Source organism: Halichondria panicea, chromosome 11, assembly GCF_963675165.1.
Source record: "Halichondria panicea chromosome 11, odHalPani1.1, whole genome shotgun sequence".
Lineage (NCBI taxonomy): Eukaryota > Metazoa > Porifera > Demospongiae > Suberitida > Halichondriidae > Halichondria > Halichondria panicea.
The window spans coordinates 477,501-499,023 of NC_087387.1; the positions used below are offsets into that span (position 1 = coordinate 477,501).

General features: G+C 43.3%; 4 protein-coding genes across 10 annotated transcripts in view; 2 read left to right on the plus strand and 2 right to left on the minus strand.

Moving 5' to 3' along the window:
- Positions 1-3,481, plus strand: part of LOC135344526 (cell surface glycoprotein 1-like) — a 4,406-nt gene extending 925 nt beyond the window's left edge. Inside the window, exons 2-7 of one of the 5 annotated variants that reach the window (XM_064541742.1) lie at positions 1-418; positions 746-929; positions 1,099-1,208; positions 1,304-1,634; positions 1,692-2,454; positions 2,731-3,481. The exon at positions 1-418 is cut by the window's left edge and continues 13 nt beyond it. In XM_064541742.1, coding sequence (XP_064397812.1) covers positions 1-418; positions 746-929; positions 1,099-1,208; positions 1,304-1,634; positions 1,692-2,454; positions 2,731-3,315 — 2,391 coding nt within the window. In that variant the 3' untranslated portion in view covers positions 3,316-3,481. Of the gene's footprint in view, positions 419-745; positions 930-1,098; positions 1,209-1,303; positions 2,455-2,730 lie in introns of all 5 variants that reach the window. The other 4 variants (XM_064541741.1, XM_064541743.1, XM_064541740.1 and 1 more) reach the window with 4 other exon arrangements.
- LOC135344533 (CDK5 regulatory subunit-associated protein 3-like) overlaps positions 1-5,678 on the minus strand; it is a 10,765-nt gene extending 5,087 nt beyond the window's left edge. Inside the window, exons 1-5 of the mRNA XM_064541753.1 lie at positions 5,540-5,678; positions 5,297-5,428; positions 4,637-4,737; positions 4,006-4,143; positions 3,638-3,727 (exon numbers count right to left, since the gene is read on the minus strand). Coding sequence (XP_064397823.1) covers positions 3,638-3,727; positions 4,006-4,143; positions 4,637-4,737; positions 5,297-5,428; positions 5,540-5,591 — 513 coding nt within the window. The 5' untranslated portion in view covers positions 5,592-5,678. The remainder of the gene's footprint in view (positions 1-3,637; positions 3,728-4,005; positions 4,144-4,636; positions 4,738-5,296; positions 5,429-5,539) is intronic.
- Positions 5,679-5,696: 18 nt separating this feature from the next.
- On the plus strand, positions 5,697-11,519 carry LOC135344529 (uncharacterized). Its single transcript, XM_064541748.1, has 13 exons — positions 5,697-5,880; positions 5,989-6,153; positions 6,425-6,686; positions 6,936-7,091; positions 8,715-8,873; positions 9,144-9,296; positions 9,557-9,724; positions 9,812-9,905; positions 10,124-10,268; positions 10,374-10,443; positions 10,609-10,678; positions 10,933-11,095; positions 11,306-11,519. Exons 1-13 carry the CDS (start codon positions 5,782-5,784, stop codon positions 11,438-11,440), a joined length of 1,839 nt encoding a protein of 612 aa, XP_064397818.1. The 5' UTR covers positions 5,697-5,781; the 3' UTR covers positions 11,441-11,519.
- Positions 11,520-11,576: 57 nt separating this feature from the next.
- LOC135344528 (activin receptor type-2B-like) lies at positions 11,577-21,129 on the minus strand. Of its 3 annotated transcripts, none has more exons than XM_064541744.1 (15): positions 20,909-21,129; positions 20,647-20,680; positions 19,441-19,647; positions 18,903-19,136; positions 17,690-17,889; positions 17,082-17,201; positions 16,726-16,842; positions 16,187-16,329; positions 15,201-15,707; positions 14,101-14,326; positions 13,534-13,706; positions 13,052-13,190; positions 12,560-12,690; positions 12,286-12,438; positions 11,577-12,005 (listed from the first exon to the last, which is right to left on the minus strand). In XM_064541744.1, the coding sequence occupies exons 2-15, from the start codon at positions 20,676-20,678 to the stop codon at positions 11,871-11,873; spliced, it is 2,517 nt and encodes an 838-aa protein (XP_064397814.1). In that variant the 5' UTR covers positions 20,679-20,680; positions 20,909-21,129; the 3' UTR covers positions 11,577-11,870. The 3 variants fall into 3 exon arrangements, with proteins under 3 accessions (XP_064397814.1, XP_064397815.1, XP_064397816.1); XM_064541745.1 differs by having other exon boundaries at positions 20,878-21,129; XM_064541746.1 differs by having other exon boundaries at positions 20,982-21,122.
- Between the last annotated feature and the right edge of the window lie 394 nt (positions 21,130-21,523).

Genomic DNA, 21,523 nt, shown 5'->3' on the forward strand with positions numbered 1-21,523 from the left:
AGTCTCCCTCCTTTGACTTGTGAAGATCTTGTCTGTACCGACGACAAAACAAAGTGTGAGACCACCCAGACAACCCGTGGGACACAAGCTCGCTGCGTAGTGAGTATTCCAGACAACTGTGATGAAAAAAAGTGCGATGAGGGAATGGTTTGTGAGGTCAGGACCAGAGGTAAAGATGGGGTCCAAGTTGCAAGATGTGTAGCCGACAAGAAAGACTCTACAAATCCAAGAAGGGGCGCCACGTGCGCTGAAGTTGAATGCGATGAAGACGAAGTTTGTCTCATGCTCAGTGACGACAATGGAGCAAGGTGTGCTAACCCACCGCCCCCTACTGATTGCAGCCAGCTGCAGTGTGAACAGGGAATGGATTGTTTGCCAACTGAGAATAAAAAGAGAGTTCGATGTGTACGGAGGAAAGGTGAGTGAGACGTCACTATGAGGAACTTAGTTTAGTATGTTGGATTCAACATGTGATGTGGTCATGTTCAACTCTGCATGTCTTCCTGCCCTCAGGCATGAAATATACGCATGTTGTACATGTGCAGTAAGCAACCAACTGTATACAATGCATAGCCATGAGTCATGTCACATAATCACAAGCTAAACAGCTGCATCAGCTTAGTCCTATTGTCAGTACTTGTCACCTCTCTGTGTTCACATTATTATAACAATGAAGTACTCAACACACATGAAACTTAACAAATGTGGTTCTCGGAAATATGTCATAGTTGATAAATTAATGCAGAGCCTTTTGGAGATTCTAATCCGACAGAGCGTCCATCGGGTGCCACTCCTCTGCCAGTACTGGCAAGGTCATGTGATCAGCTCGACTGCGAGCCAGGCTACAGCTGTCGGATGGTGGCCAACAAAGCGAAGAATGGGAATAGACAACCATTGCCTACATGCAAGCCTGATGAATGCCCCACAAGGTAGCTATAGTAACACACACTTTTAAGCTATTATAATAATTATAGGTACAATTCATTTTAAATAATTATGTCAATAATAATTCTATATCCCATATATAACGGCATTTTACACAGTAATCGGGAATCTCTTCTATCTGTAACAAAATTAATTGTATTTTCCTATATACAGGAAACCACGAGGTCCTCCGAGGAGTTGCAGACAGCTGGAGTGTGGGCGTGAGGAGGTGTGTGTGACATGTGGAGAGGGAGAGAAGACTAGAGCGAGGTGCCTAGCAACTGGTGAGTGTGTGTAGTACAGTAATTAATACTAGAGTTAATTTTTATAATAGTTACATCAACATTTGACTGTTTATTGTTTTTCGTATAATATGCAGAGAGACCAAACATGCGTCAAGGTAATACCACAAACCCAGGACGACTGGGAAACCATACCAAACCACGCAATACAACTTCGGGCAATGGAACCAGACCAACTGGCAAACCCGTACGTCCAACTAGACCCTCAGGCAATGGAACCAGACCAACTGGCAGGCCCACTGTTGTACGTCCAACTAGACCCTCAGGCAATGGAACCAGACCAACCGGCAGGCCTGTACGTCCAACTAGGCCCTCAGGCAATGGAACCAGACCAACTGGAGGAAGACCAACCGGCAGGCCTGTACGTCCAACTAGACCCTCAGGCAATGGAACCAGACCAACTGGCAGGCCCACTGTTGTACGTCCAACTAGACCCTCAGGCAATGGAACCAGACCAACCGGCAGGCCTGTACGTCCAACTAGGCCCTCAGGCAATGGAACCAGACCAACTGGAGGAAGACCAACCGGCAGGCCCAACCGTCCACGTAATGCCACAACACCAGACCAACGTGCAAACAGGTGTAAAGAAGCTGAGTGTCGCCGTGGTTTCAGATGTATCCAGGTTCGTAGGGGGGAGCGTCAAGTGCCCACCTGTGTGCGTGTAATCGATGAAGTGTGTCGACTGGGCCCCGAACAAAGAGAAATTTTCGGAAAGGGTGGACTGACAAAGCCAGATGAAAGAGAAGACGGAAAGAGTAAGTTCGAAGAAGGCGATATGGAAGAAGACGACGAAACGCCAGAGAGGCCTAACAAGAAGGAGGAAGGAGACGACGAAACAGAAGACGATGAAGAGTCCGAGAGGCGTAACAAGAAGGAGGAAGGAGACGACGAAACAGAAGACGAAGAGTCCGAGAGGCGCAACAAGAAGGAGGAAGGAGACAACGAAACAGAAGACGACGAAGAGTCCGAGAGGCGTAACAAGAATGAGGAAGGAGACGACGAAACAGAAGACAATGAAGAGTCCGAGAGGCGTAACAAGAAGGAAGAAGGAGACGACGAAACAGAAGATGATGATAAGGATGAGGACAGCTCTACCCCTCGACCACGCCCACGCCCTACTAATCTCCGCCTACCCGACCTATGTTCTGAGCGAGCTTGCTGTCCTGGAGAGAAATGCTACATCAGCAGTACCGAAGGAGGAAGACCACGACTAGCTTTCTGTGCACCAGTAAGTAACTTTATAATGTATGACATCTCTTATACAAGTACACAATCAATATACACTTAGAATGACATTATTGTATTAATTAAATTAGTCTACTATCGGCGTAAATAATTACAAGCTTTTAATTATGCACTGGGTACATTGTAAATTTCATTGTTGAAGTGGCAGAATGATAACAATGCATATTATAATGCTCGACAACATAGATTAAAACACATGCAGTACAGCATGTAAGCTAAGATTCATTCATCACAAAACAATCAACTTGTTCCACTATAGGCTGGCTTCACAGGGGAAGTCCCCCCTGGTCCCCCATCCCCTACATGTGAGGAGTTAGAGTGTGGAGAAAGATTTGAATGCCGCGAGAGAAAAGAAAACGGACTAACAATCGGCAGATGTGCGAGGAAAGAAACTGACGGACCGCAACCAACCGGCAGGCCCACTGTACGTCCAACTAGACCCTCAGGCAATAGAACCAGACCTACTGGAGGAAGACCAACCGACAGGCCCTCAGGCAATACAGATAAGCCTCGTCCTACTGGAGGAAGACCAACTGGCAGGCCCTCAGGCAATACAGATAAGCCTCGTCCTACTGGAGGAAAACCAACCGACAGGCCCTCAGGCAATACTCGACCTACTGGAGGAAAACCAACCGACAGGCCCTCAGGCAATACTCGACCTACTGGAGGAAAACCAACCGGCAGGCCCTCAGGTAATACAGATAAGCCTCGACCTACTGGAGAGAGACCATCGAACAGGCCTACAGCCAGACCTCGTCCGCAAACGGAATCGAAACCAAATCCAACAAGGCCCTCAAGGCCGAATCCAACAAGGCCCTCAAGGCCTCTAAAGCCTGGACGCTAAGAGTTTATTCTCAAGAAAATTGAACACAGAGTAGAGATTGATAGAACAAAAGTAGAAACTAGAATATGAGAACAAACGTAGTGTGATTCAGATACTTTAGCTAGTATATGTATCTTGATTGAACTTTTGGTTGATACTTCATAAAAAAGTTGAGAAATGAGCACAATCAGCATAATTACGTAGCTCATAGTTCCCTGGCAACATACGCAAGTGGGATCTAGTACTCTCTCTCTAACATTTACAAAACGATAATTTTCTTTATAGGCATTAAGTTTAAGCTTATTGGCCCTCTGTGCATGCATGTGTGTACCAAGTGACCTACCGCTATGCCCATGTCCTTGCATGCAGCTGAAAACTTGTCCTGAAATACTGCTGAGTTGGCAAGTAAATCCGCCTCTTTCCGAGTACATTCCTGTAAAGAGAATGCACACATGTTATCTCGATCATCAGTAGTTCTTATTATAGGCCCATAATTATCATACTAAATAAACTGCAAGAGGTTTTATAGGTACGTACAAGCATAGCTGTACCTCAGCTAGGGGCTTTCCCTTACAAGAGATGGCACACAATATTGCTGATATTAGATACCAACTACTGCACAAAGATAGAGCACAAAAAGGGGGCTTGTCAACGAAAAGAAACACACACACACACACACACACACACACACACACACACAAGCGGACGTACCCTTTGCACTTGCTTGCACCTGGCGATCTGTTGCTTGAGGGCAGGGACCTCGTAGTTGACCATTCTAGTTAGCCTCTGGGCACACTCAGCCAGGTGGACATTGCCTCCTTCAAACTGCTTCACAATCTCATACCATTCCTGTGGGACCAAACAGACACAATTTGAAGGTCATAGGTCTAACCAGATTAACAAAGGAAACAAACTGGTGTGGTTGACACTACTGTCAATGGACTCTTATAGTACGTATTACCAGAAGTAGATAATTACCCAGCGTAAATATTAAACGGTCATAACTTTAGTTCCGTTGGTCCAACATCACATTAATTTTATAATTTTCTGATAGTTTAGAGAGAGGTCTTCCAGATTTTGTTTTAAAATCAAAAGTCTATTTTGAGCCTGTTTTTGATAAAATACCATGGTATTTTCCGAAAAATGGGAAATTATGGTCCATTCCAAATTTAAAATTTGAGCATACCATTTTAAAGAGTACCTTTTAAGTGTCCAGAAAATCAGAAAATCGTTGAATTTGGATCACCAGAACTCTAGTTACAGAGCCGACTAGTATATAGCCCATAAGTATGGCACGTATTTCCACGAAAATAGGAAATTATAATCCAGATACATTGCTCACTTTGACTCTGGGTGCAGTGTACTGGCCAAAGAGAGTCTGCGCTTCTCCTTCCACTGACTTCACACACTCTAACACGCGGACACATTCAAAATAACTCAGAGCTGCAGAATCAAGAGATACATCTGTAGCTTGCATTAATTGTACAGAGTGATTTCCAATAGGAAATAATTATAGTCCATACTTGTTCTTTGAGAGTGAAACATCGCTAAACATTGAAATGCAATCACTGATCTAAACACATCTTTAGATAGGCCTTTCAAAGGGCTACAAAATGCATCTTTTAATTGTGAAAATGCATAATCCTAACTTAAGTTATGAGCACTCAAAGATAGCTATCAAAACATACCATCCATTTCGCCATTTCGGAAAAATCACTAAGCCATATAGTTATATGCTAGCCCATTATTTACAATCCTGTGTATGTTTATGACTAATGGCTGAAGCAATGGATTAGCACAGCAGTGATCCAATTTACGGTAAGTTGGGGCACCATTAGTTCCAGGAAGTAATAGTCACAAACTGATAGGAAGTGTGTACAGTGGGAACGCAATTGTCAACTTAATGCACAATTGACTCAATAAAGATGCTATAATTATGTTGTATAACTAACTCCAATTGATAGCCAATCTGTAAGAATATTCTACGCATGAATTAACTCACACTCTATATCACGGACCCATGCCAGCTGCTCGGAGGAGGGGAGTTCCTTGACAGCTGCCGTTATCCTCTCTCGTACAAGCTTGGAATTACCATGCCACTTAGAGTCGCAATGTCTCCTATCAACAAGCCAATCTGTAGTGTAGAGTGTAGTGTGTGACGTGGGTGGATGAGTGGAGGGATGAGTGGGTGTGTGTTTCGACACTTTAAGTGATTGATTTAGTTTGTTGAATGGTCATAACTCACCTAAAAGCTTGTTGTAGTGGATGTCAATTGGGAACAGGTGCTCATCTGCCATCACGAGAGCAGCTGTAGACTCTACACGTACCTATGAGAGCACATAAATGGCTATTTAGCTAGCTTGCCACGCCTCCACTTTACCACATGGCTTATGGTAAAGGGTCATCACATTAATATCTGCAAAAGCCTTCTTATCTGTAAACAAAGAGCTACCTGAGCTGCTGTTACTGTAACCGTGTGCCGTAGCTATGGACAGTCCAACAGCAAGTATGGTTGATAACGACACCGTCCTCCAGACACTGTCGGAGCTAACTGGTGGATCGACCCTCTTAAAGACTGGAAGATCAGTAAGCTGTGATAAAGATGGTAGCTATGGGATACACAGCAGCTAGCTAGCTGTACATACAAGTACTGGGGGCATATAAGTGTATCAAAATGGCTGTGTTTGTTTCCAGGGTCGATCTCATTTCCGTCGGTTCTCGCTGGCCCCTGATCTCACTCGGTTGTCATGGGAATCGGCCAAACGTACCGATGCTACCATCCTTATCTCTGAGATCAGCGAGCTTGTGATTGGACAAAATACTGCGAACTTCAAGAAGTACCCACTGCCAGAGTGTGAGGTGAGGCTGTCTCACTATTAATTATAATTATAACGTTCTATTGAACCCATTATCTTGTGGACAGTGCTGAGTGTTCGTTTGCAACTTGATTTAGATTGTCTAATTTCAATACTAATATTGTAGCTCTTTTGAAGAAGCTTAGTGTCTCAACTCTATTAAACGATAATATGACCCCACACACACACCACACCTCACACACCCCACACACACACCACACCCCACACACACACCACACTTCACACACCCCACACACCTCACACCTCACACACAGACACGCTCCTTCTCCCTCCTCTATTCCGGTCGCTCTGTGGACATCATCTGCAAAGACAAGAAAGAGTTTGAGACATGGACTACCGGTATCCAGGCATTACTCAGTGGTTTCTGTGACAAAGAGGCCGTTGAAGCTCACATAACATCGTCTCTGTCGAGTAACAAGAGAAGACAGACAAAGACGATGCAAGAAGACCGTGTTACAGTGTCGTTCAGCAGCGCTCTGGGTACCATTAATCGGACGAAAGTACTCGTACAAGAAAGTAAGTGTTGGTCTTTTTGTATTCGTATAGGGGCTGGTAGGTTATGCTCCTTCACTATTCTTTTACGCTCAAGTTAACTATTATTCAAATTGCCTATTATTCTTTTCTTTGGATTTCAAAATTGAGGTGACGGAAGAAATTTAGCGTGCTGTGTATGTAGTACACGTATGAAATGGCTGATTCCTTCGCTTTTAGTTAGAGAATTGTAACGTAACAAGAATAGAGTTTTAATTTCCCTACTACGTACAGGTGCATGTGATCTGTATACGTGGGGGTGTGGTGAGCGGGGGATTCTGGGTCACAAGGACGAGGACTCTGAGATGTTGCCGAGAGTAGTGGAGAGTCTACTGGGCCGTGACATTGTGATGCTGGCTTGTGGGGTCTATCATACAATGGCCTTATCTGGTGAGGGAGCTACTATTAAACGGAGGGGGGGGGGGGTGTCTATTAACAGCCATAACTTCAGTACAGTTGATCCGATGTCAACATTTTTATGATTTTCTGAAAGCTTAGAAAATTACCTTTCAAACGATGTGTTTCAATCTAAAATTTCATTGGGGCCCTAATTTGTCATTTTTCGGCCTCGGACCATAAAATGTTTGATTTTCGATCCAAGAATCTTTCAGCTGCCATAACTTGAATTCTGTGGATCGAAAATCAAAAATTTCATGTTTTTCTGGAAGCTTACAAAAAGACCTTTCAAATGGTACCATCAAAGTTGATATTCGAGAGATAAAAATATTTGCCAATTTGGCGATACCATGGATTATAGCCCATGGTCCGAGGCCGAAAAATGACAAATTAGGGCCCCAATGAAATTTTGGATTGAAACACATCGTTTAAAAGGTAATTTTCTAAGCTTTCACTAAAAATTTTGACATCGGATCAACTGTACTGAAGTTATGGCTGTTGATAGACCCCCCCCCCCCTCCGTTTAAAACATAGGGATGAGTAGTTGAACATCTTTTATCAGCCATAACTTTAGTATCGTTGATCCGATTTCAAAATTTTTATTATTTTCCGAAAGCTTAGAAAGAGACCTTTCAAATGATGTGTTGAAATCCAAAATTTGGTTGGGACCATAATTTGTCATTTTTTGGCCTTGGACCATGGGCTATTATTCATGGTATCGCCAAATTATTATTCGTAAATACTTTTATCTCTCAAATACGAACTTTGATGGTACCATTTCTTTCTAAGCTTTCAGAAAATCATAAAATGTTTGATTTTCGATCCAAAAATCTTTCAGCTGCCATAACTTGAATTCTGTGGATCGAAAATCAAAAATTTCATGTTTTTCTGGAAGCTTACAAAAAGACCTTTCAAACGGTACCATCAAAGTTGATATTCGAGAGATAAAAGTATTTGCCAATTTGGCGATACCATGAATAATAGCCCATGGTCCAAGGCCGAAAAAGGACAAAATGAAATTTTGGATTGAAACACATCGTTTAAAAGGTAATTTTCTAAGCTTTCAGAAAATCATAACAATTTTGACATCGGATCAACTGTACTGAAGTTATGGCTGCTGATAGACCCCCCCCCCCTCCGTTCATTGGGGCCCTAATTTGATGAGTAGTTGAACATCTTTTATCAGCCATAACTTTAGTATCGTTGATCCGATTTCAAAATTTTTATTATTTTCTGAAAGCTTAGAAAGAGACCTTTCAAATGATGTATTGAAATCCAAAATTTGGTTGGGACCATAATTTGTCATTTTTCGGCCTTGGACCATGGTATCGCCAAATTGGTAAATACTTTTATCTCTCAAATACGAACTTTGATGGTACCATTTTAAAGGTCTCTTTCTAAGCTTTCAGAAAATCATTAAATTGTTAAAATTGGACCCACGGAATTCTAGTTATGGCAGCTGAAAGAATCGCCAAAAACCATTGATTACACGGAGGAGGATGGTTTAAAGCCTATGAACTTGATTGGCTGTATTATACCTGTTGACCTGTTGACCTGCTAATAATAAGATATTACCACAATACTACTTAGACAGACTTTACTGTACACACAATACAGTTACTGGTGAAGTGTTTACGTGGGGCTTTGGCAAATACGGTCGTCTTGGACACGGTAACCTTAGAGACCGATTCTCTCCTCTCATGATCGGGATTCCGCTAAGGGGTGTGGCCATCACCTACATTGCCTGTCACGAGAATCACTCGGCTGCAGTCGCTGGTGAGTAGCTAATTACTAGTATGTGTTGTCATGTACATGTACTGGTTTAGTTTGACGTTATAGTGGGTATATTTCAAGGGTATAAACTTTGCCAAAAGATCGTTTAAATGATTTTTCGTATTTTCAAAAGTAGAAAAGTAAGGTCATGCTGTTAAATACATGTACAGTATGTGACTGTTTAAATTATAAAAATTAAGCCTGAGATGGGCATAATAATTATATGCATTTTTTAGAGTTAAATTGACTGTTTTTCTACCTTCTCCCATACAGACAATGGCGAGCTGTACACGTGGGGCAAGGCTGGGCCTCACCTTGGTTACGAGCTTGGTGACGGGGCTACAAAGCAGCTGAAGCCGAAACGAGTCGACGATTTAAGTTCTGAACATGTCACCATTGTTTCCTGCGGCCTGGGGCACACTCTAGGTAGGTGGGTGGGGCTAGTCACTGTAACTATAGGATACACACAACCCTTTGATGTAGTAGTTCATTGTAGGTAGAGTCTACTACTTGCATTGATAATAATTATGCTTATAATTATGCTATTGTGCAGTGCTTATATTATGCAATTTTAGTGCTTATGTGCCCCCCCCCCTCCACACACACACACACACACACACACACACACACACACACACACACACACACACACACACACACACACACACACACACACACACACACAGTTTGCACAGAGAGCGGTAAGTTGCTGTCCTTTGGGTCCAACAAATACGGAGAGCTTGGGTTGAGTCACGGAGGCCCTCAGGCAACTACCACGCCCACTCTAGTGGAGTCAATCAAGGGGAACGTCGTGCGTGTGGCATGTGGGCGATTACACTCAGCCGCCATTGATGGTATGTGTGTTGTCCATGTACGATATTATCTGTTTTTCATTTTTCATTTTTGTCCTGGCTGTTATAATTATTATTGTATATTTTCAGAGGAGGGGTTCGTGTGGATGTGGGGTTGGGGTCAGAGAGGTCAACTGGGACAGGGGGATACTAAGAACCTCAATACACCTGCTCAAGTTGAATTGTGAGAATTAATTTTTAGTTAGTGTGTGTGTGTTCTAGTGTCCTTCACTGGGAGCTTTGTTTGACAGCTAGTACTATACTTGCAAAAACCAGGCCAACACATTCATTGTGTACAACGGCACCATGGAAACCCTTATGTTACGTACTGTATATGCATATATTTTTCTTGTATTAATCCTGGCACCCCCTCATCCCCCCCCCCCACACATACACACACAGCTTGATTCCTATAGCGGACATAGCTTGTGGAGACGCTCACAACTGTGCCCTAACAACTAACGGGGTAGTATTCAGCTGGGGGGACAACAGTGCCGGACAGTTGGGAATAGCTCACAGCTACCAGGAGGTCACCAAACCCAAACAGGTAAAGAAGGAAACATTCTTGCTCAACAATAATATCAAAACGATACATTTTGCGATCTACATGTACTTGTACCATGGCGTGCTTCTGATTATTTGCTGCCTCCAGGTGCTGACCCCCACCGGACAACCCATCTCACAGGTGGCCTGCGGGGCTAACTTCTCAGCTGCCCTATCAGGTTTGTCCAGTTAGAATCGGAAAATTTCCTTCCAGTAACATCTACAGTGTGCTTGGCAGTTTTTTATTGGTCTGTATGCATGTACACACACACTCACACACACCCACACACACACACACACACACACACACACACACACACACACACATACACACACACACACAGCTGTGGGAAGAGTGTTCACCTGGGGCTACGGAGCAAGTGGGCAGCTGGCAAACAACGACACTAGAGGAAGGTAAGTCTATCCCTGTAATATTAGATTAATCGTAATTAGCATCTATACTGTGCATATAATTATATCGGCTCGTGCATATAGCTCATTCTATAATTCTTTGAGGGACAACATTTTGTTTATTATACAGAGGTGGTTTTAAAGGGTGTGTTTGCTTAGGACCTAGCCGTAGATATTGGCTATAATTATAGGAGTGACCTTTATAACAGGAGTTACAATATAATGATGCTACTGTTTGACACCACTCCCATGTACAGGCCTAGCCCTATCGAGGTGGACTCGTTGCTCGATAAACAGGTTCGGTGGGTGGCGTGTGGAGCGGAGCACATGGGCTGTACCGTCGTGCATGGCTGGGTACCGGACGAGGAAGCCAAAGAATGCATGGCCTGCAAGAAATCCTTCACCACTATTCGCAGGAGAGTAAGTCGTACAAACAAATAGAACTGCTCTTCCTATAATAATAATTTCATGGACCACCCTCCCGAGTATAGTGCTCTGAATTATTTTAGTAATCACCATACAATAATTATAAAAATCTTTCCTTGTTCATGTATCTATGTATATACACATGCATGTATGTTACGTATGAATTGGCCCCCCCCCCACACACACACACGCCCACACACACAGCATCACTGTCGCAAGTGCGGGGGTATCTACTGTGGAACGTGCACTACCAAACGATTCCCTCTCCTGGAGAGAGGCTACAGTGACAAAGTGCGAGTGTGCGAGCGTTGCTACTCCGTACTCACCAAGGACAATTAAGACTTGTGGGCGGGGCTATCCTACCCACCCACCCCTAATTATGTGTGTGTGTGTGTTTCAATATTATTATATCACTGTACTGTATGTTGAAGCTATGGTTGAAGTGATCACTACCACATGCACATGCAGGAAAAAATAATGGTAATGAAAATTTTTTTTATTAAACAGCATATTAAGGTACTGACAGTGCAGTTTGAAATGGTGCGATATCTTTAACAGTGATTTCTCTAAATTATTACTAAAATTATTTACACCATAAAAACGAAATAAAAATGAAAAATTAACGTAGCTTGATTATGGGCTTGAGGAAGAAGGTCTTGTGATCAATACATTAAAATTAACATGTAGAGTCAGACTCAGAGTCGTCGTTGATAGATTGACTTTAAGTTAAGTGAGGATGTGTGATGATAGAGGGTGGTGGGTGGTGGGTTTAGACGGTGGTCTCTGTTGTATTGCCAGTGTAACTAGTGCTGTAGCCTAGCAGGGATGAGCCGACCCCGGGGTGCTTGAGTGTGAATGGGGACGGGGAGGCAGCGAGGATACTGGATGAGGGGGTACTAGGGATCTGTGTGTGTGTGTAGTGGGCGGGGATGAGTGTGTGTGTGTGTGTGTGTAGTGGGTGGAGGGATAGGGTGTGGGTGTATGCTACACATTAAGTAGACGTACCTGTAGTTATCGTTTGGTACAATATAACTGCAGAAGTACTTATTTATTTTACTAAAATTCCACATATTTGATTTTGAGTCTGATTTACAAACACATGCAATTAAACAAACAACGGTATACAGTAATAATGATAGTTGGGTGGAGCCAGAGGGAGGGGCAAATGTGTATACTGTACACACCTCGTTCTCATAGCCACTATCGATGGCTTTATCATCCGGGAACTTTGAAAGTCTGAAATTTGTTAATCCTCTGAAGATGGCCTCGGCAGTGAGCCTGGCCTCAGGGTATGTGTCCCACAGTTCTGTGATCATCTCCGTCAACGTGTCAAAGGACTGTATGTAGTGGGAGGGTGTATGTGTGGGCGGGGTGTGTGTGTGTGTGTAAGGGAGGATACAATTTGTCTCAGGTTGGTTTGGAAGGTCGTGCATAAAATTTAAATAATTATTAACTCACGCCATCGATGTTGAAGCGGTCTGGAAAGGGAGGACGATGACCGTTCACAGCCACAACGTTGCGCATGTCCTCTATGGTAGGGTGTTCCGGCACCTCTCCATCAAATGGAGGTCGGTAATCAGGTACAGCCTCTGTGGGAGGTAACATGCCGTGTGAGTGTGTGGGTGGGGTAATATGAAGCATGTGAGTGTGTGTGTGTGTGTGTGGGGGGGTGGTGTGGGTGGGGTAATATGAAGCATGTGAGTGTGTGTATGTGGGGGTGGTGTGGGTGGGGTAATATAAAGCATGTGAGTGTGTGTGTGTGTGTGTGGGGGGGGTGGTGTATGTGTGTGTTGGGGGACTTATATTTATATAATAATTATATGAAGTCTATTCTTGGACCCATGATGCTAACAGAAAATGTTATTTTATGTACATATCAACTCTAAGTTTTTTAGCACATATGGAAGTATAAGTACCCAAAGGAATGGCTGCTTACTTAGTAACACTCACCGCCATTCAACTCTGTTCTGGTCATTATCTCATAGAAGATTACACCAACAGAGTAGCAATCTATCTGCTTGTAGGCGGCTCTGTTGAACGTGATGCAACCTTCCAAGACCTCCGGAGCCATATAACGACTAGTGCCGACCTGTAGGGACAAGCCAGAGAGTAATATAATCGTGGTACTATTTAGTGAAACAAAGGGCACCATTGGGCATTGCCATACACGTACCGACAGTGGCTTATACTATCATACAGAGAGGTGGTCTTCTGCCCAGACTAGCTGACACACATACACATGATTTTATTGTGGAGGTCATATTACAGAGGGTACATAGAAGGTATAAGTTGATGAGATGATGCAGCCAAGAATGTGGACTATACCCAAAAAGCATAACCATAACCTTCTGGAATACGAGGGAATGTACGTACACTGTTATATATATTGCTAGTACATACAGTAGAGAAGTTATGCCCCGTCCCCTACTCACTTGTCCGTGACCATCTTGCTCTGAGAGAGGAAACCGAACGCTCAGACCAAAGTCAGAGATGGCACATTTCCCGTCGGATTTAACCAGAATATTCTTAGACTTGAGATCTCTATGCACCACACACGGTTTGGTAACACCTTCGATAGTGAACTCACTGTGTAGAAATGCCAGGCCTGTGCAGGTTGTGGAAATACATAGGTTATCTGATACGCAGTTTGGTGATGGTTATGTCGAAAAAGTACACACGTATGAGTAAAATATACACTGAAATGGTGGCAGTTTGGACCCAAATGATGTACATGTAAATCTGTTCTCTCAGTTCGTGTACTGTTTAGGATGATAGTTTACTGCACACTTGACACACAAACAAATTAAATGCTGTGAATCAGAGAAAGAGAAAATTTGGCTGAAGAAGTTTGGTCCAAGTCTGGAAAGTTTAGCCAGCTGTACAGACATTTCGAATGCACACAATATGAAGCTACGGAGACGCGGTAACATGAATAACGTACAATGCACTGCACATGCAAACACTAAAAACAAAACAACAACATACATACCCTCTCTCACCGCAAGCTATGGACTCGGACAGAGCACAGAATTCTTTGAGGGTGACTGCTTTGCGTTGGACAAGAGAGTACAATGATCCCTTCTCATGATACTCAAATACGATCCAGTAGTTCTTCTCTTCCGTGTTTTCCACGAATGTTAGAAACTTGAGAACGTTTGGATGATGGAACAGATTGAGGAGATAGATTGCGACTTCTTTGGTGAAACTTTCCTTCACGTCGAAGCACTGCGTGAGATGCATGAGAGAAATAAAAACAAGTTATAACAATTATGCCTTGGGTAGCGCCAGGAGGCATACAATAATTTTGAACAGCTTTATGAGGTCATTACTGGTACTTTGATTAGGAACATGGTCTATACAGCTAGCTGACTACACTCCCCCCCACACACACACACACACACACTCACTCTCTCGGCCACGTCACCCCCCCACACACAACACACACACACACTCACCTTCACGGCCACGTCACCCCCCCACACACAACACACACACACACTCACCTTCACGGCCACGTCACCCCCCCACACACAACACACACACACACTTACTCTCTCGGCCACGTCACCCCCCCCACACACAACACACACACACACTCACTTTCACGGCCACGTCACTCCCCCACACACAACACACACACACACTCACCTTCACGGCCACGTCACCCCCCCACACACAACACACACACACACTCACTCTCTCAGCCACGTCACCCCCCCCACACACAACACACACACACACTCACCTTCACGGCCACGTCACCCCCCCACACACAACACACACACACACTCACCTTCACGGCCACGTCACCCCCCCACACACAACACACACACACACTCACCTTCACGGCCACGTCACCCCCCCACACACAACACACACACACACTCACCTTCACGGCCACGTCACCCCCCCACACACAACACACACACACACTCACTCTCTCGGCCACGTCACCCCCCCACACACAACACACACACACTCACCTTCACGGCCACGTCACTCCCCCACACACAACACACACACACACTCACCTTCATGGCCACGTCACCCCCCCCACACACAACACACACACACACACACACCACACACACACACTCACCTTCACGGCCACGTCACTCCCTCTCATTTGAGCATAGTGTACCACAGCGAACCGTCCCCTGCCAATCTCGTTTAAAAGATTAATATCGTGGGCGTGACTCGCCTCAATGGGTTCGCTATTAGCAATACGAGCCACTTCGCAAATCGATATTTTTCTCTTCTTAGAGACAAAACAGTAGACGACGATTATCAGACATATTACAAACACCAATATACCGATAAATAGCCCGACAACTATCAGTCCAATCATAGTGGATGAGAGTGGCTCGAAGGTGGTGCTTAGAATCACGTCTGTGGTAGAGTTGGTGGTGGTGATGGTGGTTGGTGCTATAGAAACCGTACTGTTGCTCACAGTTGAAAAGTCGATGTTCTGTTCTGAATTGCAAAAGTAATGTGTACAGCAGCATTCATATCTAGTTGTCTGTCCCACTTGAGTAAGCACACACGGCTCATTGATGGTGGTGGGACGACAACTGTTTGTCTCGTCTTTCGCAAAACAGCCAGCCAGCTGAGAAGAGAAGGATACAGTATAGCGGGTAATGTTCGGGGGACTTGGCTACTGATTTGGCTCATTCGCAAAGGTTTGTCACTCGCAAAATATTCTAGTAATACGATACATGCTATATATGCCCTCGTGTTTATGGACACTAACAGACATGCTTAACTACATGTATTGCGTCTACAATCAGGAGATATCCTTGTCTATACATATACATTGTAATTAGCATGAACTGCATCATTGAGTGGCTTTTGAGCCGAGATTAAATTTTCTCCAAAATTGGATGAATCGAAAGCATGTTGTTACAATACATACCGTATTAGCGGGTAATTTTCGGGGGGGGGGGGAAAAACATTCGTGGTTGAGCAATATTTAGTATTTTCGTAGTTGCTAGCTGCTTGCATTGCAGGTAAAGGTTGCTTCATTCGTGGGTAAAATGTTGTCCCACAAAAAATTACCCGCTATACGGTAGCTACAGCTGGCTTTACCTCTAGTACGAATATTCCATTTTCCAATAGCCGATATATCACATGGCACTCGGGTATGGCACTGTCAGTCTCCATAAGATCATCTTGACAATATTGAAATCCAAGCAATCTTTCATCATTAGTATAACACACCAGACCAGGTTCTATGAGGAGAAGGGGGCGTGTCACAGATCATGTTATATACGGCACTGTCAGCAAAAAAGTACTCAAAATTTTTTTACAATATACGCATGCATGAAGTCCATAATCTCCATCCATATTAGAGTGATATTTGAAAAACTACATTGAACATTTTCAACAGAGATTAGAGTTACCGTATGTATATTCACCGGGTTATTTTCGCATGGTGGAAATTTTCGTACATTTTGTATTGAAGAGCATCATACAAAAATTTTAATTATTTTACGGCAATAGACTCAACGTCACTATCCTGAGCTGTACGAAAATTAAACGAAATTTAAATCGGTACGAAAAGTTGCACCAACAAAAATTACCCGCTATACGTGTAGCTGTATACATATAGAGGAATATGGCATTACCCTCACAGGTGACCCCGTCCTCCATAATACGAGAACCCAGCGGACATGTACAGTGAAAACTACCGATGGTATTCTGGCAACGGTAGGAGCAGGGATTCATGCTGCACTCGTCAATATCTAGTGTGCGTGGGTGTGTGTGTGGTGTGGGTGTGTGTGTGTGTGTGTGTGTGTGTGGCGGAGGGGTGTAAATGTATAAACAATTAATCTGTGATTATGGCTCATTGTAAAGTCGTATTACAATTTACGTAGCATACAAAGGACGTCTCTTATAGCAAAGTTCAAATTTGGCTACACACAATGGCTTCCAAAACTAGTCATAAACCGAGAACGGAGATATTAGTTGGAGATTTATTTACCTGTGCAGCTGACTCCGTCTGCTTCTAGTGTGTGTCCGTCCTGACAGAAGCATGTCGGACTGCCATCTACCACCACGCACGAGTGTGTACAAGCACTGCTATCACAAGGGGTAATGTGCACTGTGGGGGGGAGGGGAATATCACAGGGGGTAATGTGCACTGTGGGGGGGAGGGGAATATCACAAGGGGTAATGTGCACTGTGGGGGGGAGGGGAATATCATAGGGGGTAATGTGCACTGTGGGGGGGAGGGGAATATCACAGGGGGTAATGTGCACTGTGGGGGGGAGGGGAATATCACAGGGGGTAATGTGCACTGTGGGGGGTAATAGTACTTACACGTTATAATACATGAGGATTTTCAACCTCCTGGTTGGCAAACAGAAAGTGAAACCTACGTGTATTAAGGTCAGCACCTTTAGATTGTAAACGTACATGCATGTACACGTAGCTATCATTTCAGAAAAACATATAAGAGTTATTGATTTTTAAGCGTAACGTTTGACAGAGCAATAAGAGCCACAAAATTACATAATTACTGAAATTGGATAATTTTAACTAGACTTACGGACATAACAAATATGCTCATTTCTCAATTCTCAGACTCACCATAGTTGCTAACTCTAGTGACATCACTGAATGTCAACTCTGAATAAGCATTGCATAGATACGATGAGCAACAGCAGCTGATCTCTACATTGCTGCCGGATGTGTTCAATGAACAAGAGTCAGTGGTGCAGGTGATTCCAACTGGAGGGGAGTCCAGGCATCGCTTGGTGTCCAGCTGGTAGTCATCTCCGGCTATAAGCCTGTGTGTGTGTGGGAGGTATGTGTTCATATAACATAAGGAAATGAACCTTGCAAACTGGTTGGGATTGATATCAATGACCTCGGGCAAACACAGATGTTATGACATAGTTTAAAATATTGAGCCAAATTTACGTTTATTCAAATTTCCTGCTGTTACGTAACATGAAACACGACTGCAGCAATTTTGCTGACACAAACAAAACTATGTACATCACTGCCGGCAATTAACATGGTATGCTTTTATAATGAGATTAAAGAAGGATATAGCGGCATGGCTGGTTGATATTAACAGTAGAGTCCTCAGAAACACGACTCATTGTTAGGAAATTTAGTATAGACAGTAGACATGGGGAGCATGATTAAAACAAATCAGCATTGAAAGCATACATGCATACAAAAAGAACTTGCGAATTTCGTAACACAGTTAAATAGTACTACAGTTGTGTACATAAAGACACCCTGTGGGTATTTACAACTGCTGCACTTGTACTGTCTGACTGTAATGCAACTTGATACGCTCAACCTACACACAACCCACAGTAATGGTCAACCTATATCCCACCTCATGGTAATGGTATATACCACAATGTCATGTCATGACTCACCATGATAAAATTTGGCTAGCTTGTGATATTTGCTCATAGATCACAAAATAATGGTACTGTAGGGGACCCAGCGTTAAATAAACAGCATATTCGAACGTTGGCTCAATCACACATAAATTTTTTCAGAAATTTAGCTTAAAGAGAGACCTTATCAGATGATGTGTTAAAATCAAAGGTTCGTTTTGGGCCTGTTTTTGACAAAATACCCATCACATGGCCCATGATCTTTTTCCGAAAATGGAAAATTATGGTCCATTCAAATTGGAGATTTGAACATACCATCTATAAAATCATTGAATTTGGAACTCTAGTTACAGAGCCGACTCTAGTACTCCTTTCTTAGTTCTGGGCTCTAGGCTGAGCATATAATATCTCTCTGGTACATAATTTGTTCGATGATTGCTCACTTGTAGGTAGTGGTGCATACGGAGCAGGTCTTGTAGATGTGCTCCACTTCAGAGTATGACTCACATACAATATTCCCGTTGTTGGGGATGGGCGGAGTAGTACCGGAGGGTGTAGCAATAGTGCCCTGTGTAGGAGGAGTGACGCCTTCCACAATTCCCTCCAGGGCATTGCAGAGATCCTCCCGACAGCAGCATTGATGATTACCACTGCCCTCAAATGATGTAAGATCACACCTGTGATGAGACAAGGCACACGATAAAACAGTCTGTATACAGCCCTTGGGTTACATTCACATTGTCTTGTAAAAGTATAAAATAGGTTAGTGTATCCTAATGGTTAAACGAGCAAATGAGCAAGTCCTTGCAAACTCTGAGCTAAATTAATATCAAGCCTAATAAATATAATATGCAGCTTCCAATTATTGGGTCAGGCAGCCATTGCACCTCCAACTACAGCTGTTTAGAAACTGAGATTTGATGCTCAAATTTATGAATAATTATGGTTACAGTGTTCTCCATTATTATTATCATCATGTACCTAGTGTTGAGACAACTATCAGTGAGTACAGGTATACAGCTGGAGAAGAGAGGGCGGATGTCGTTCGGTCCATGCACATTAAAGTTAGCCAGACAAGCTTCCCCTTCTGAGCACTGTTGCTGGCACCACACAGCGCCGCCTGGACATAATATAGAGCTCCAGCATGTTAGACTACTAGTTGAGGTCTGCAGTACAACCAAGAGAAGGCTGTGTGTGTGTGTGTGTGTGTGTGTGCGTGTGCGTGTGCGTGCGTGCGTGTGTGTGTGTGTGTGTGTGTGTGCGTGGTGAATTTTTTTATATTATAGATCCACATTTAGAGCAAATTTATATTGTTTGATGGAGTTAATAGTTATTTGGTAAATCCCCCAACGCTTAGATCATGAGGGCATGCATCCTTTTGAGTTTCCTTTTGTCTATAGGAAAGAGGGGGAATTTATTTCCTAACATATGAGGTTCTAGGATGGAAATGTTTAATCGAGGTACTACGATACCTGTATGTACTTATGACTAACACACTTGGAATTAAAAGCATGATGAATGCTGGCTGGTTCACCTCACTTGAAATACAAACCTTATTAAAGATCAACCACTACATAGGGACCACACTATAGGCCCTGTACACTACGAGGTTTAGCTTGTGGGACCAACACCCATTCAGTGTGGACCACACTATCCCTGTACACTACGAGGTTTAGCTTGTGGGACCAACACCATACTATAGGCTCCATTTGTGGGACAACACACCCGTAGGGGCTTTGTTATATACTTGAGGTCAATTAGCATTTCTGCTTTTTAAATTTCAAGCAAGGCGAAAAGAGTTGTATGATGGATTTGAAAAACAAGTGTGTTATTTTCAGAGGGAATCAATTGCAAAAACAGATCATACCCACCAAGCTTTCAGGCCGGGAATATTTGTAACAAGATTAAGTATATCAAGTATTCATATTACGGTGGACAATGTATTGATTGTCTAGGGAACCAGTTTATAGTAAGCGAAGACAATACGAAGTTCAATACCGTAAATTGATGTAATTGACGTATTTACAATGTCACTCTAATTCGAAACTTTCGGCCATAATTTTATAGTACCATAAGAATTCATATTTTTGCGAGACTATGACTTGTAATGAAGTCATAGTCGCAAAAATATACACCGTAATTACATCAATTACGGTAATGTATATAGTCACATGACTCACGACTTACCTCAAGACAAGAGTCCACACCCGAAGTCCCATTTCTGCCAAACAAATAATTAATTATAACATCGTTTAGCATTAACATTTTAATATTACAATAGCTTAGCAATAATTATCAGCCAAGCTGGCTAACTACGTGTGTAGAGGCTTGGTTGATATAAGACACAGCTATATACATGTACACAGGTCAAGCTACTTTTATAGCTAGCTATAGGTAAGTTCGTTAATAGAGACACACCATTTATGCTTTTAAATAGGGTTCAGCTCACACAGTATAGGGTAGGACAGCACACTTGATATTGAAGGGAACAGAATAGCGTAGCTCTAGCTCTATTTAGTTACCCCCAGACGTCTTCAAATCACACCTCGGATGTCGGTACTTCACCTTCACAGCTTGGTGAGTAGCTAGCTGTAGTACTATATTGCACTGCGTGGGGCTGCTGAGCTAGCTAGCTAGCTATAAAAGATTATAGACTAGAGATAAGAGCACCACGCCCCCTCCTTTGAAGTGTGTTTGTTTATACAGGAAGAGGTACCACGCCCCCCTCCACACAAGTTCATGGAATAAAGATGGGACTCACAAAGCATGTACATGTATTCGTTGTACACGGCTTGATTGAACTCATTTTCGGAGTTATCAACCTTATGACAAGCAATGGTGCCCTGCTGCCTGGAGACACCTCACCCCCAGCTAAATCTCTAGCTCTACTGGGTGGAAACTTGTGGTCGTATTCAATTATCTGCTTGGGATTAGCGTCCCTCCTTGCAAGCTTTGCACCCGATAAAGAACAGAGTAAACTAATACTAGGCATTGCAGGGATGCTGTACAATCTGTTCATGGTGACGTCAGCCAGTTCAAGGGCATGCAAAGGATGGATTTTTGT